Raw genomic sequence first — 16304 nt, 5'->3', positions numbered from 1 at the left:
ATCCAAATATTAATTTAATCTTGTAAGTTCAGTGTCTTATGAGTTTGTTTAAAGTCGAATTCAGTGGTTTAGAGCCCGACCGCGATTCGAATCCGTGACATGCGTGGTTGATACGAATATTTTGTAGGTGCTATTCCAGTCTTCCATAATTATGCGGATAATTCCTTCGTTGGTGCGCAGGATAGATCCATTATTACATCAGCTATTATATGTGTAATACACAGCGATGCTTTTAAAACACTTATACGGATTTTTTCAATGCCATACAACCAGAAAGGCGTACAACTTCGTTCTCTTTGTAATACTTATTTACTGTACGATCCTTTTTAATTTATAAATGGATTCGGGACTATTAGTTCGAACTAAATAAGCACTTATGTACCTACTTAAAGGTTAGTAGAAGTAGATCTCACTTTGTTTCACATGTTTAATTCAGGTGCTAAATAATTAAATCAAATCAAATCATTTATTCATAATATTCATTATACGTCATACAGAATGCATTAGACAATAGTCTTAAAAATAAAAAAATATCAATAAAAATAAATAAATTAATAAGTACTGAAATCAATAGGTATTAAATTAGTAATAATATGTATATTTATCGTAATTACTAACAATATATAATTCCATCAATTCCGATTTATAAATTCATCGTAGCTATAGAACGATTGTTCGACGAGCCATCGTTTTAGTTGGACTTTGAAAGATGCCGTGCTCGGAGCCTCTTTAATGGATTCCGGAAGCCTGTTGTAAACGTGCGGGCTCATGGCGTGGATGGTCCGAGTTGCCTTCGCCAGTCGATGCTGGATGGTATTGAGGCGGTTCCCGTATCGCAATCCTTGCCTCCCATTCTCACCTCTCGTCCTGAATAGGTGCAGATTAGCACGTGCGTAGGTTGCTATTTGTAGAATTAGAAGGCTCGGGAGCGTCAATATTTTGAGTGCGACGAAGTACGGCTTAGCAGACTCGTCCACCGGTATCCTCGCCACAGCTCGCACGGCGCGCTTCTGGAGTGCGAAGACGCGATTCCAGTCGGCTGCACGTCCCCAAAATTCGAGGCCATATTGTAGCATTGACTGTATAGTAGCGAAGTAGCAGAATTATACAGCTTAAAAACTTAAAAAGTACCTATTTGCATATTTAATCGTTCTAATTCAATTTAATTTTTATTTCGGAGTTTTCGGACCAGTTTTGTGATTCACATTTAAGTAGGTATTTCTGTAAGTATTTTAATAATTAATGTGCGTGACGAACAGCAATGCTGTCTCAAAAGTTTCTAGGGTGTACGAATTAAAAAAATCCATTTCCTAATTTTAACATTTTCTTTCATTAGAGTAAATAAATGAAGGCAGAAAATAAATGATACAATTGGAAATTAATATTATGTTTAATTAAAAAATGAAAAAACCTACAAACATAGGTACCTAATCTCTAATGGTAGCAGAAAATACCTACCTATTTATTAAAAAATACATGAAGTTTCTACTCTATTATAGTCTGTGTATGTAGGTAATCCCCACACTCCTTTTAAACCCACGTAAGTAAAGTGGCATCAAATGAAAATCCCGCCATTTTTCCACCATACATATGATTGCAATCAATATCTTGCGCAATGCACCACTGCGCATGTTTCCCTAGGCTTGTCCCTTCGTTGTACAAAACGAAACTTTATGTAAACAGCACTATGGTGGGTTTTATGTTGTTAATTACGCCAACCCCAGATGACAGCTACACTTTTTAGAGCCAGTATGCACAAGAATTTTATTGTGAACGCGGAATTATCTAATGTTATAACATACAATCAATTCAAAACACACATCAGTGACTTCCATTTTATAGTATTTTATGCAACAGTTGTATAAGAAGGGTCAAAAAATGCGAGTGGCGTGAGTTGCGATGTGAGCCTTGGCGAACATCGCAATAAGAGACGCCACGAGCATTTTTTGACCTAGTTATACAACGTTGCATACAATACTTTTTCTACGACGACGTTATTTTAAATGAAACAAAAATTATACAAAGAAAAATTTTATTTATAAAAATTATTTTCCAACGCGCGGGAAAATGGCGGCAAATGTATACTTTTTTTTATAGTATATCTATGGCACCAAACAAAGTAAAGGTGCCAGTTTCCAGGTCAAAAAAAAAAAAACAACAACAATGCTTTTTTGGCGACATTATAGTACAGTTACACTTTGTAAACAATGCTTTTATAGGCCATAGAGCGTACACTTTTTCAAAGAGTTTAATTATGTATGTACTTATATTAGACTTTTTGGTTATTTAAATGCCAGATTAAAGTAGAGGAGTAGAAAAAAAATATTATCTATTGCTAACGTGTTATTGATCAAATTCGTATAGTAGAGACGGCGAAACGTAAAAGTGTTGTGTTATTTACATCGTGTTTTTTCTAAAGCATTATTTTATCGAGAGATTTATTGTTTAATGTTCCATTTTTGAAATTTGAATTTGTTTATGCCAGTGGTTTGCAAAAAAAGGTATTTTATGTGTGAAAACTTAACAATTTAAATGTTATATTAAAAAGGAGAGTCAAGGTCTATCAACCGGTCGGGTGCGTACGCATAATTGAGTCGTTCCAATTATGTTAAATCATAAAATTATATAACTTACTTAAATATAATTATGAAGGTAGCTTACTTAACTTAAAGTAACTATAATATTACGTGACATGTAACATAAAGCTGTGGTCAATTACACAGTATTAGCTACGTCGCATAAAATAGCAATATTTTTGCGTTTTAAGTAGGTAAGTACATTTTACGCAACAAAAAAATATTACGTGCGTATAAAGTAGTAAGTAGGTAGACAAAACGAGGTTTCTAATTAATGAAAAAGTCAATTCCAAGCCATCATACAATGACATTATAATTCTTAGATAGGTACCTATTTCACTGAAAAAGTGTTTGCTTGATATTATATTATTATTATGCAAGGATAAAATCGTTATTGAAATTTATCTATTCCCAATACATCTTGTCAGTTATCGCTAAATATACATCACTAAACAGTTCTAAGAAATTATATTAAAGGAGATATAAAATATTAAGGGGTACGGAGCTCTACAAATCTATTATAATTCATGCCTGCTCTAAACCTCGTCCCCTCAGTTTAAATTGAATCAGAAGTCACGAAATATTTTTCGAATATACCTAAGTAGGTAGGTATTACAAATTGTCGCAAGACTGTACAGTACAATGCAATATTACTCACCTATACCTACCTTAAATAGAAACACTCAGATACACATCTGTAAATACTTATCTCGTTTCCACTCTAGAAACCTTTTATTTTTTTTCATTATACCTTTCATCGCGATAATTTTAACCGGTTTTTCACATTACGTGTACTTTTAATATTAAATAGTAGGTTTCGGAATACCTTTACAATACACTTACATATTTATTCAGACAAATAAATAGTTACCTATTGCATTGTCAATACAGACCAATGGTTCTGTGCACACTTATTTGTAGTCTGTATTCTGTCTACGTACTTATAGTAGGTATATGCTGCTACAGGTAAAATAAGGAGGTTTTTATTAAGGTGCCTACGTACAGCCCAACGCTCTCCAGAGAGCTATACGGATCGTACAAACACGGGTTTTAAATTGAAAAATTAAAAATACATACCTGCAGCTCAGTTGGCTAACGTACGTAGAAGGCCAGCCTGTCATCGTAAGAAACCTACTTGCAACTTTTAATTTTAGTAGGTATAAGGGCTCTATCCCAGTAAGACACCATGGTTGCGCTACCAGCAAATGTTATTCGGGATTCGGCAACAAATTGGTTGCGCAACCAAGTTGAGGTAGCCTTTATACACCTGCATAGATTTTGTTGGTTGCGCATTTGTGGTGACGCCGCCGTGGTGTCCTAGGGAGATAGGTTAATAATAAATAGTGACACGTATTTAGCTAACCCACCAGATTCTACGACATGCCTGGAATGTTTAGGCAGCCAGCACTTCGAATCCAACCATGTATATGAGGTACTTTTCTCACTTTAAATCACACCGGGCGAGTTATTTTGGTATTATTCTGACATTATTTTTATACATGAATCTAGCTAAGCCAGCGTAATGGAAAGAAAGGACCTGAAATTCACACCCTACCACGCTATGTTGGTATCTGCACTGGAAAGGAGAGAAAGAGAGGAATACACGACGCAGCTAGAACAGAACCCTGATCTAATTTCTCTCTTACGTGATTCATACAAGGGTATCGTTTGTTCATCGCGTGTAATCCCATCAACTTGTATGTCATCGCAACAAACGACGCGACGTGACGACAAACGTCACCGTTCTCTATGCAACTATGATCTGAAACGACTCAAACTTTGTAATTAATTAACTGGTTTCAAACGGCCATATTGTTACGTAGTTATTACAATATATTGTAGGTAACGTGCCTAATTGCTTATATATGGTACTAAGTACCTTATTTAAAATCTATGATCGAAGCACCAATAGGCTGTCGTGATTGATAAAATCATAACAATGAACCTCCTATTTTTTTGCTTCTTCTTCGTCGTTCCCTCACTGCTGAGGATCGCGACCACACTTTATGGTTTTCCACTCGGTACGGCTATATGCTGCGTGGACCACTATCTGTATGCTGTCGCCCACCGTCTTCTTCAGGATGTCAGACCACCTCGTAGGTGCCCGTCCTCGCGCACCCTCCTTTTCGCGCTTCCTCTTTTTTAGAGTTGGTTAAATGTAAAACAATAGCATAGATATCTTTATCTATCTTTTTAATTTCATTCTGCTTTTCCCATCATTGTTACTTTATCTAACAAAACTGTCAGCCAGTAGACTTATTTCAAAATTTTGGCAAGAACTTTCAAAAGAAAATGTTTTCTTATTTTTCGAATACGTTTTTTGTCTTGTGCCAGGAAATTATTGAAACACTGAAAACTTTAGCGCACAGTTGAAAAAACAAACATTGCTTGTAATTACGTAAATTCTGACAGATCTTGGCTCTTCTTTCTAATAGTTCCGACTTGTGGCTTCGACTTATAAATTAACAATTAAATATTTAATTTACATAGTTTGTTTTTGAAATGACAGAAACCTCTTTTAACATTTTTAACGAGATCATATGAAATGAATACACACGTCCCAGTGATCCCTTAGTAGAAGTGTTTATTTGAAGTGAATTAAAAATAACAAGTCATTAGTCGCCTGAAGAGAATTTTCCGGTAAGTTGCACAATTTATAATTTCACGAATTAAATGTTAGCTTTAATGCTCGAGTACAAAATATATTATAGTACGTAACTACTAACGGCTCTAGACACACGGTAACAGTTTTTTATCTTCGTCTATCGTGTGGGTTATGAGGTGGATTACCAACCTCATCAACCCTGGTGTCAGGGTTATTATTGAGCCGCCAAAGGCCAACGTACTTACATCAGTAAGTAGTATCAGTAAGGAGCACATACGTTGGACAATCGAGTGATCAGCCTGTAATGTCCTAACCAAACCAGGGCCAGGACTCACAAGATTATTTTTTGTTATATGTCCCCACCGGATTCGAACCCGGGACCTCCATATCGTGATCTCAACCACTGAACATCAAAAATCAACCTCATCTTTCATTTTGGCTTATTTACGAATTTCATTTATAAATTCTGTAACAATGAGCACGACGTTTGTCCACGTATATTGATGACGTCACCGTTTTGTGTTCTCATACAATCGCCATTTAAAAACGAACCCTTTGACGTTTCGAATGAAATATCTCTTTTGACTAGAAATCTCGCTCCCGCTTACCGTCCCAGGACTGCCTGTGTGTCTTTAGCTTTATAGTAGATAAACATTTTGTTAGTTTACGGGCTTTGTAGTTTCAATAGTTGATCGGTTGACATTTAAACATGTAATTTACGCAAAATTGGACAATACAACCTTTTCATATTAATCTCCTTACTTAGGAAAGTTCCAGTAAAATTGTCTATGTTTATTTGTCTGCACTGAAAATCTTTTGAATTAGTACATCACAACTTAATGGTCATGAAATGTCAATTCTATTGTGTGTGGGTGTTAGGTAAATATCACATCGAATAGAGTAGGTTGACTCTTTTTACCCACCCACATTTGATGAGGTTTCGAAGCCTATGTGGGTATTCTATAATCAAAATAGGACAGATTTAGAGTGGATTTTTGATTGATGGAATAGTAAAATTTTGAATGAATACCTTATTCAAATTTGGAACACTAAACTCTAACTAATTATTGAGAAATCGATTCGTAATCATTTATTATTAAAGAGTAAAGATATATTTAGTAAAGAGAATTAGCTTGTAGGAAGAAATCTTTTAAATCTCTGTAATCTTTTAAATCATTGTAGGTACGAATATATAAAAGTAAGTAGGTCCGTACAATTTTCATTGCCAAATAATGGGCACACTTTTTAATCCACTCTTTAAAAACCACCAAGGTTATCCAATCCAATACTGTTGTTAGTGTTATGTGTGTACTATGGGAGCAGACCAACATTTTCTATTGATACGACCTATCAGATGTTTTTATTTAAACGATATTCGAAAACAAATTGCTGTCTTATTCGAAATTCAAATATTTTCATATTCACTCGTACCTATACAACTAACTTTTCTAACAAAAAAAACTAATTCCGATTTGCTTTTGCAAACGTTACTTTGTTTCGTAGGCTTTATATTTAGGTAAGTTAATTCACTAAGTAGTCTAAATAACATTTCATTCATTCAAATAACTAATACCATTTTGTCCATCGATAAGTTTAATAGAGGCTTCGCATTGTTTCTAGGTCGTCGGCATGGCGGGGTCCGAGTTTATAGCTCAACTAACTGAGTAATAGCTTGCGGCTTATTAACAGCTTACCATGCGAAGGTACTTATCGATATACGCATGGACATAGAGCATAGATAGATAAGATAGAGATAGTATATTAAAAAAACATATAAGTACATTAGTTTTAACTCAAAGCGCACAAAAGCTGTATCATAAATGATATGGGCCCTTTTTGAAACATGAATTATTGCAAATTTGCCGCAAAGGACTTAAAACACTTGGCCAGACAATTGGGGAGCGCTGAGGGCCCTATGTTATGTGTCCAGCAGCGAAAGTTTGTGTACAATCGGTATAGACTTCTGTGAGCGCACGCTTACCTTCGTAAGTAAAAACTCGTGCGCATTGAAATATGTATCACCTCTACGTGCTTTGAGATTTAAATTGTATATTGTATTATACAGTCTAAATAGGCCACATTGGAGCAATTCAACTAGAAATTCAATATTGCTATTTGACATTTGTTGAGATTGCGCACTTACTTACTTTTATAATTATGCTCAAAAGATCCCCCTGATCTCTTTAAAAATACCATTCTAACCTACAGAACCAAGAAATTGGAAGCTACAGAACCAGATAATAATATTATATTTTCAGTTTGTATGCACACTAATACAAATATATCATCGCTTAGTAGGTATGTCATTGGTGTGTACTTAACCGACCTAATAAAATAATATAAACACATTTTCCTTCTATAATACAAGTGAGTGACGTGGTCATTCTTCTACTTACGTTACTCGGGGTTGACCTTTGGTCGAAGGGTGCACCCCTGACCCTGTCTACAAGCCGTGGGCTTTATAAAGAATGAACTGTATCATTCTACTTAGGGTACTTTAGTACCTTGAAAGGTATTTAATTATTTATCCCTGATGTATATCGGCAATCAATAAAATTCAATTTTAATTCGGATTTTTACCACCTTCATTTGGCAAATATTAGGATTTACCTTATTTCGGGGTTTTAGTAACATAGCCAATTTATTTTTCATTGAATAACTTAGGTAAGTGTTATAAAAACGTCTATACTCTATGTCTACGCAGTGAAAGTGCATGTTTATGTTTCAATATAAATAGGTTTCGTGTGTGTCCAATTTTCCGCTCTCCATTTATATTTCATTTTTCTTCAAATAATTTGTAAGTACATTATATTGGTGCTGATTCCTTTACACACCATCTGATTTTATTTTAAGTTATTTCTATCATTTTCTTATCCGCTGAAAAGGAAAGGGACGGGTAATCAACAGGCATAAAATTTATGGAACACACGTCAATTTTAAGCAAAAATTTGAAACAACTCTATAAAATTTTGCATAGGCTAATAACTGTAATAACCCAACAGAATTATGTTGACAGCACACGTCAAACGGTTTGCATACCAGAAAGATACCTGTATGATTCGCCCGGGTTACTCATTCTTCCTAAAATTAAGGGCTGTCAATCATCCGTGCCCCGATTACTCTAGCCATAGAGGCAGCCAATCAGCTCGTGACACCAAACACTTCAGGACCCCGATACCGACCCCGCCGGCGTGGTCGACGATTTCCCTCATTCAGCGCTTATCGCTATCGACCCGCTAGGGTCGATTAATTCTTTCAAATATTTTTCCTTTCAGACGACGCCCTGAGCCGAGGTTCGCGCCCAACTGGGCACCCTCAGGCCTGTTGTCTTAAACGTTGTACCGGGTGAGAGCCTTCAGCGCTCCCCATTTGTCCGGCCAAGTAGTTAATGCCATCTGCGGCAAATCTAAAATAAGTCACGTCAAAAAAAAAAAACATCCGTGCCTTTCCTTTTTGCCGGATAAGAAAATGACGGGCATAACTTAAAATAAAATTAGAAGGTGTCTGCAAGAATCGGCCATTATCTTATTTGCATAAATTCCTTATGTTTTCGTGAATGTTTCTTCGTCTGTCGTCCTTACGTTTTGCTATTAAGTATTACAATCATCTACTACTTATTATAATGACGTAAGTAATAACTAAAATGCATGTTATTTCTACCAAGGTTTCGTAATATAAACTTGTTAAAAACAATACTTAAATAGTTTTTCTAATGTTATTTTTTCTCCACTTCTTACGGCATACTTAATTATTTATTATTTGCAAGTACCTACTTACCTGTTTATAAGGTAGGTAGTTTATAAAGGCATTTAACGATCATACGAGTTTATATTTATTTTTAAATACTTATATAGGTACCTATTTAGATATTGGAGCCTAAAAGGAACGAACGCAGGCTCAAAGGAAATAGATACTTAAGTGGGTGTCCATTTGGAATTGTAATACGTAGCTAGTAGGTGCCTTAGTATAGAATAGAGAAATATTCTGTTTTTCCTTTTAGGACTCAGGCATTTGAATTGCTTTTTAAAGTGACACTGTGTTGATTACAAAACATTGTAACTAATAAAATAAGTAAGTAATAGAGCGATTTCCTGCCAACCTAAGAGGCCCCAAACATTCGTCATTTTATAAAAGCTAACAGTTTCTGTGTTACACGGTATAAACAATACATACAGACATAAACAGCCTATACATATAACGTCCCACTGCTGAGCACAGGCCTCCCCTCAATTAACCGGAGGGGGTAAGGAGCATACTCCACGCTGTTCCGATGCGGGTTGGTGGAGGTGTTTTTACGGCTAATAGCCGGGACCAACGGCTTAACCTGCCCTCCGAAGCACGGAATCATCTTACTTTTTCGGACAATCAGGTGATTCAAGCCTGAAAAGTCCTTACCAAACAAAGGACAATCTCACAAAGTGATTTCGGCAATGTCCCCATCGGGAATCGAACCCGGACCTCCAGATCGTGAGCCTAACGCTCTAACCACTAGACCACGTAGGCTGTGGAGGCGGTATAAACAATAATACTATAATATACCTAGAGTACTTAACATAGGTAGCAACGTTCAGCTACTATGAAGTTTGGACCATCGTATCTTAGGCTTAGTTATTCTGTTTACTTGTCGCTCTAGCCACCGTGAGTTTATGCACGTATGTAATAGTGTATGTGTTGCGCAGGTCGGCGGGCGCCACGGCTGCGGGCGGCGTCGAGGAAGCGAGCGATAGCGACGCCGAGCGCCCGCGCAGACACCACCTGCGCGTGCCCACGCCTGCTCTCGGTGGACAGTAAGTCTTGTTAATTATCACAACATAACATATGCTCACGACTAAATCCCATCGGGATAGTCAGAAGCACATCCACCACAAGATGAACAAAGTACTCAAACCTCACCGAGCTTTTTGTTAGAGTAACGTGATGGGTGGTGGTGGTGGCTAGAGTACGTACGGACTACATTTTGCTATAGGTTTTCTACTGCGGAGATATTTATCTACAAAGATTACTACTACGAGTTGATGAAAATTTTATCGGTTAGGTGCGTGAACTTACAAAAAGATTCAATAGAACGTCACAATCTCGGGGAAATATTTAGGACGTGTGTTGTCGAGTAGTTTTTTATTCGATTACGAGTTTTAAAATACTTAGTAATGAAACAAATAATGATTTCGCTAAACATAAAACATCGACCAATAAGGACAGAGTGTTTATAATCGCAGAAAACCTTGGACGCGTCTCGAATCAATTTGCTTTGTTATTTTACGTATCAAACCTTGCAACTCTAGATATTATACAAGATTTATTCATTTCGCCTCTATCTGAGAGTAAATAATGGAAGAAAATCTTTGTGATAAGGCTCTAGGCACCAACAGGCTTACATTATCGTAGTTTGGGCGCGCGGTGGAAATGGTGTTATGCGGTAAAATGAAATTAAACGGTTATAAAACAGAAAATTGCGGCTGTTAAAATTCTAAACCGAAATTCGAGAATGTGTGATAGTGAACCTATTGAGAAGAAAAATTCTTTGACGGCAAGACAACGTTTGCATGTTCATTGGACGTTTAGAAGGGATAGCCTTCCATTGGCGAGCCTTAGAGAAGCTTGGCTTAAGAGGAAGCGTAGTCTTTCCCCTGATGCACTTCTTTGGAGACGCCGGTAAGGATTATTTTGATACTTGTTCTTATTCGTTTCTACTATGAAACAGAACGTCTGGATATTGATATCAACTTAGAATCATGGTTTGAATCATCCCCCTCAGTATTCGTTACGATGTCACTCTGTATTTCAATATAGATAAAGTTTTAGCTTCAATGCGCGCCACGATTTGGATTTGTCAAAGTACAGAACCCAGTGTTGTGAAGTTCATTAGGGTAGTGATGTATCAGTGGAGTTTACGTCGATCGATTCTGTTCTATCTATCAGTATGGACCACAGCAACACAAGAATGTTAGTTTTATTAGAAACTTATGTATGGAATAGGCTTGTTATCAATATCCAGTCATGTATGTATCTCTAAGTCCACGGAGGGTAATTTATGCCAAGGTAGGTTTTATTAGCTATTGGAAGAATCGCACAGGACTGAGCTAAGAGGACGAATTATAGCGTATGGAATTGGCACATGCAAAAATGTCAAGTCCCGGGGAGCGCTGAAGTTGCAGTGTCTGCATAGCATTATTATGACTTATCATTGACTTCCATTTAAATCTGCGGGACTTCTTTTGTGCGTACTCAAAATCGTTCATAAACGCGACGCTTTATGCGTCTCATCACCAGCCCATTAAAGTCCTCACTGCTTGGGCACGGGCCTTCCCTATGGATAAACTTAAGGCTTAACTTCAACAATCGCAGACCGAGTGTGTATACCGCTGCGCCACCAAGCTCCTCATTTCCCTTTATGCGTCTAACTATAATTATATGTATTTTCATCCGTTTATCTTCGTATTTATTAGGCGAAGTGTTACGTTAAAGCGAATGCAGTTTTGTCACTATATTACCTGGCCCTGCCTGACCCTTGTTATGGAGCATACCCTCAGATCGAGGTTATGTAAACAAGTAACAAGAATACCTAATGTCACATAGATTAAAATTGTGGACACGTTTTGCAAAACCGGCATTTTGTGTGATAAATATGGCCTGACATATTTTTTGCGTGGTCGGCTGTTTTTGACGATAAGCAACATTTTATTGTTACACTAAGGTTATCTACGTACTTATACGCGCAGAATATGCATATAATTATTGTCTACAATAGTATGTATCTGTGAAATAACTTCACGCAATGAGCTCACGACGGATAATTTCTTTAATAAAATGTTATCAGTTATGAAATAATTCTAAAGTATTGTTAGTAAAAACATTTTCTGTTGAATGATATTTACATAGGCCTTATGGAAACTTTTCAAACGAATTCTTCATCGTTATTTAGCCACATTTATTTCATATTATGAATACTTTCCCATTTACGTAAAAGTATTGCGTGCGTGATGATTTGGATTTTAAGAGCACCTGGTTTGTTTAGGTTTAGAATGAATACGTTTTTATTCGATTACTTACCTTTGTTATTAAGTGCTTATTTCGGATGGATATAATTTATCCCTCTAGAACATTGATCTACCTCTAGAACGATTTTACCTTATATACCTAAGTATATACGATTAGGTAGATTAGTCAACGATGGTTCTACACAAATAAAAAATTACATAAACAGCCTATATACGTCCCATTGCTGGACTAAGGCCTCTCCTCAATCAACCGGATGGGGTATGGAGCATAATCCACCACGCTGCTCCACTGCGGGTAGGTAGAGGTGCTTTTACGGCTTTTACGGCCGGGACCACCTGTTTAACGTGCCCTCCGAAGAATGGAATTATCTTATTTTTTCGGACGATTAGATGATTCATCCTGCAGTAACCTTACCAAAGGGCAGTCACACAAAGTGATTTCGACAATGTCCCCATCAGGAATCGAACCCGGACCTCCAGAGGCTAAAATAACAAACATTAATTTTATTTTTTTAGTCAAAAATCTCTCCCTTTCACACCACAAAAACAGTAACTTTCAAGGTTTTTACTACGAGGCGATAATGCAGACTTATACCGTATTCGATCAATCACCCGCATGGTGAAACGACAAGTGCAAAGGTATGCCAAATACGGTTTGCATTCATACGGAACGAATCGTTCCAAGCATGTCAGAACTGCTCTATTTTTTATTATACATTCACAACGTCAATGACCACAATGAATGTAGATTTGTGACGTGAAAATATGATTACTTCATCATATCATTCTTTCTTTATGGTCAGGTAATTATGTCTCTCTTTTTGATTATTCTATTGCCTATTCGTACAACCCGTTCTTGGGCTGAGCTGGTTCATGTTACCATTCTCCTGTCTTTAGCACAGTCTAAGTGGGGTCAACATCTTCCATTCCTCTCTGTCAGTCTTCATCTCAGTAATCACACCTCTCACTCACTTATAACTTTCTTCAAACATTGAATCCATCCACACTTTCTTAGGTCGCTCCCTACCTTTATTTGTATCCACATACTTACAAACTCATCACGTTGGCAATTACTTCCGCACAACATCCCAGGAAATGACTGAAAACCAGCGCTGGATGTTATCTTGGCATGGCTCCTTCACAGCACAAGCTGAGCCATTTGCCTTTGCTCGTATTCATAATATTCGTAATTACCTAGTTCTTAAGAAAAATGTAAACTGTTACTGGCAGTAAATGTATTTTATCCTTATTCACTTTTAATATGCAACATGTAGCTGGTAGCATGTTACAAGGTTCACAAATTTTCTTACTTGGGTGAATTGCAAAAGTGAAAAAAAAAGTTGTCTTGGTTGAGAACGGTAGTGCAAAGTTCTGCTAAATGATTTTGAATATTTTTTCTGGGTAAAGTAAGTAGTCCTCTACCTTGGCAAAAAAAATCATTCAGTTTCAGCAACTGTAACACGCTGAAAAAAATTTTTAAAGTGTCATTTTATCATTTCGGTAGCTTGTCCGTAACTCATTATCGCTTATAAAATGTCTTGCTCTACAATTATTTTCTATTATTGGGATTTAAATTGATAGAATTTCGTTAAATTATTAAATAATCTAACAACAAAAACTATTTCTGTCTGTTTACCTTCCTTCTCGTACATTTGACAGGCAGTTAAATTTTGTCCGAAAAAAAGTTATCATTTCAGAGGACAGTAAGTTTTGGTAGAATAACTCCGTCAACATTGCGTCTATGACACCTCCTTACCTGCCAACACCTCGCATTGGTTCGGCTCGACCGCTAGATGTGAACATACCCGTCACAGCGTGTAATGGTTTCCCGCCAAAAAAAGAAATTTATCATTTCGGTGATAGGGGGACAAAAAAAATCAGTAAAAAATCATTTCGGTAGCCATTATAACTCGTGTTAAATAAAATTAGTTCAATTTATTTCATATTGATGTGTTAAATCGGCTGCAAGTACTGTTTTGTTTGAGAAGTGTCGATTTTTCGATAGTTATTTAAATTCACAGTTTATACAAAAATAACCTGTTTTTTATCATCTCGGTGTTATCATTCCGGTGGATTCGGTGGACTGAAATGCCAATAACAGTCCATGGGAATGATAAGTAACACTGAAATGATAAAACCGTTAAGTTTTAGAGATCCGTGTGTTAAATTTTAGTTTCGAATTAGGTATTGTTTTAAGGGCCTTTTTAACAGTTCTGTGGAGCTATTTTATTTTTCCTCGAGATGATCTCGTGGTTTTCCAAAACCATTTTGGGTGATTGGAAAACGTCATATTACCTTCTATCAAACTCCTCTTTCTGCTTTTCTCGGTAACCTTGAATACCCAGACTTATCCATTCTTTAGATCCTGGTGGACACTGGCCTGGATAAAATAGTTTACACCAGTGTCTACCGATCGCACAGCGGTAACTCTGAGACAAACAGGTTATTCACCTACCTCAGTAGGACAGTGGAGTTGGCACGGCGGAGGTATCTCTCAGCGCAACTTGTTCTTCTCCGAGACTCCAACGCCCACCAGCAAGAGTGGTTGTTCCCATTCCAGAAGACCAACCATGCTGGCAAAGAGGCGCAAGCTTTTGCCATGTGTGGCAAAATCTCTCACATCTGGTGAATTGCGTTACAAAGATACCTGACGTTGCTAACTATAGCGCCAACTGCTTGGACCTTTTACTGATAACTGATCCGGACCAATATCAATCTCTATCAGTGACTTTCCCCTTGGGAACATCCGACCATTGTCTGGTGAGATATGTGTCTGTCTATTCCCCACCTGATTCTAGCCCCAGAGGATCGAGGCAAATATGGTGACACACGCTAGCAAATTGGGATGAGATGCGGCACTTCTTCGCAAACCTATCCTTGGCGTGAGGTTTGCTTTTCTTCAGAAGACTCGACGAGCTGCGGAGATGCCATATTAGTTGTCAGGCAATGGAATACTCTATCCCATTTTCTGACATATCATTTGACGATAAGGTTCGCTCATGGTACATCGCGGAGTATGCTAGTGCAGAAGCTCTAATATGCCTCCTAACATGCGGGCTCTGAAAAATTCCCTGAATACCGCTGCAAAGTCTTGCAAGAAGACAATGCGCAGGGCACGTTTCGACAATATTGGCCAAATTGATGCCAAACTGACTGAGCTGGTAGTAAAACCTTTTAGCCGCTAGTCAAATCGGTCGAAGCAAACTTCTGCCGTATAAAAATGCTTCGCACTCTAGACGTGAATAAGGTCAGTAGTCCTGATGATATCCCAGCAATAGTACTGCGGAACTGTGCACCTGAATAGTCTCCTACTGACACGCCTCTACCTGCTCTCTCTGGGTTCAGGACAATTCCCGAAACCATGGAACCTTGCCAATGTGCAGTGTATGCCCAAAAAAGGCACTCGTACCAACCCTGCTAACTACCGCCCCATCTCGGCACAACCGCCGCTAATCCTGAACAACCGCCTCCTGGCGTACCTTGAAGCCAACAATTTACTCAGAGATAGGTCAACTGATGTTCTTCTTGTGTATGCTACACGCTTATGGAGTGAGGCAATCTAGAATCAAGGCGAGGATCTTGTTATGTCCCTTGATATATTCAGGATCCCTTCTAGCCTATGTAATTGGATAGATAGGGATAGATTGATTCGGGTAGTAGTTGATGGGTGCTTGTCTGATCTACATGCTATTAATGCCGGACTTCCTCAGGGATCTGTTCTCTCCGCCACGTTTTTTCTATCAATGATCTGCTGATTATGCCCGGTATCTTTAGGCATGCAGACGATAGCACAGAGACGGAGAGATACATGTCCAATGCACGCGTAAGCACCAGAGATGATAGTGCCCTCAGAGAGGATCTTGTGAATCGTGTGAAACTGCCCCTTAAGTCCGTCTCAGACTGGGGTGACAACAAGTAGGTTGGACTCAACGCTTCCATGACCCAGGCGTGTCTGTTCACCGCAAAACGGAGTTCTTTCCTCCTGACTGGGACTTTCCAGAGTGAATTACCAACCATCTCGAGCTCTTGGGTATGGATATAACTTCCAACTCGTTATAATCTAGGAGACTTCAAGACTAGGGTGAATAGGCATTTGCTAGGTAAGTGTGATCCACCCTAGACCAC

General features: G+C 37.8%; 2 protein-coding genes across 3 annotated transcripts in view; both read left to right on the top strand.

Annotated features, from left to right (window-relative positions):
- LOC126370964 (uncharacterized) overlaps positions 1 to 16304 on the top strand; it is a 112072-nt gene that overhangs the window by 11335 nt on the left and 84433 nt on the right. For both annotated transcript variants that reach the window (XM_050016135.1, XM_050016134.1), the window contains exon 4: positions 9861 to 9968. In XM_050016135.1, the coding sequence (XP_049872092.1) occupies positions 9861 to 9968 (108 nt within the window). The remainder of the gene's footprint in view (positions 1 to 9860; positions 9969 to 16304) is intronic.
- Positions 2109 to 16304, top strand: part of LOC126370988 (hemicentin-2-like) — a 540644-nt gene continuing 526448 nt past the window's right edge. The window contains exon 1 of the mRNA XM_050016173.1: positions 2109 to 2119. The gene's annotated coding sequence lies outside the window, so the exon portion shown is untranslated. The remainder of the gene's footprint in view (positions 2120 to 16304) is intronic.

The sequence above is a fragment of the Pectinophora gossypiella genome, chromosome 11, assembly GCF_024362695.1.
Source record: "Pectinophora gossypiella chromosome 11, ilPecGoss1.1, whole genome shotgun sequence".
In the NCBI taxonomy this organism is placed as follows: domain Eukaryota; kingdom Metazoa; phylum Arthropoda; class Insecta; order Lepidoptera; family Gelechiidae; genus Pectinophora; species Pectinophora gossypiella.
This window is presented reverse-complemented; position numbering and strand designations above follow the sequence as displayed.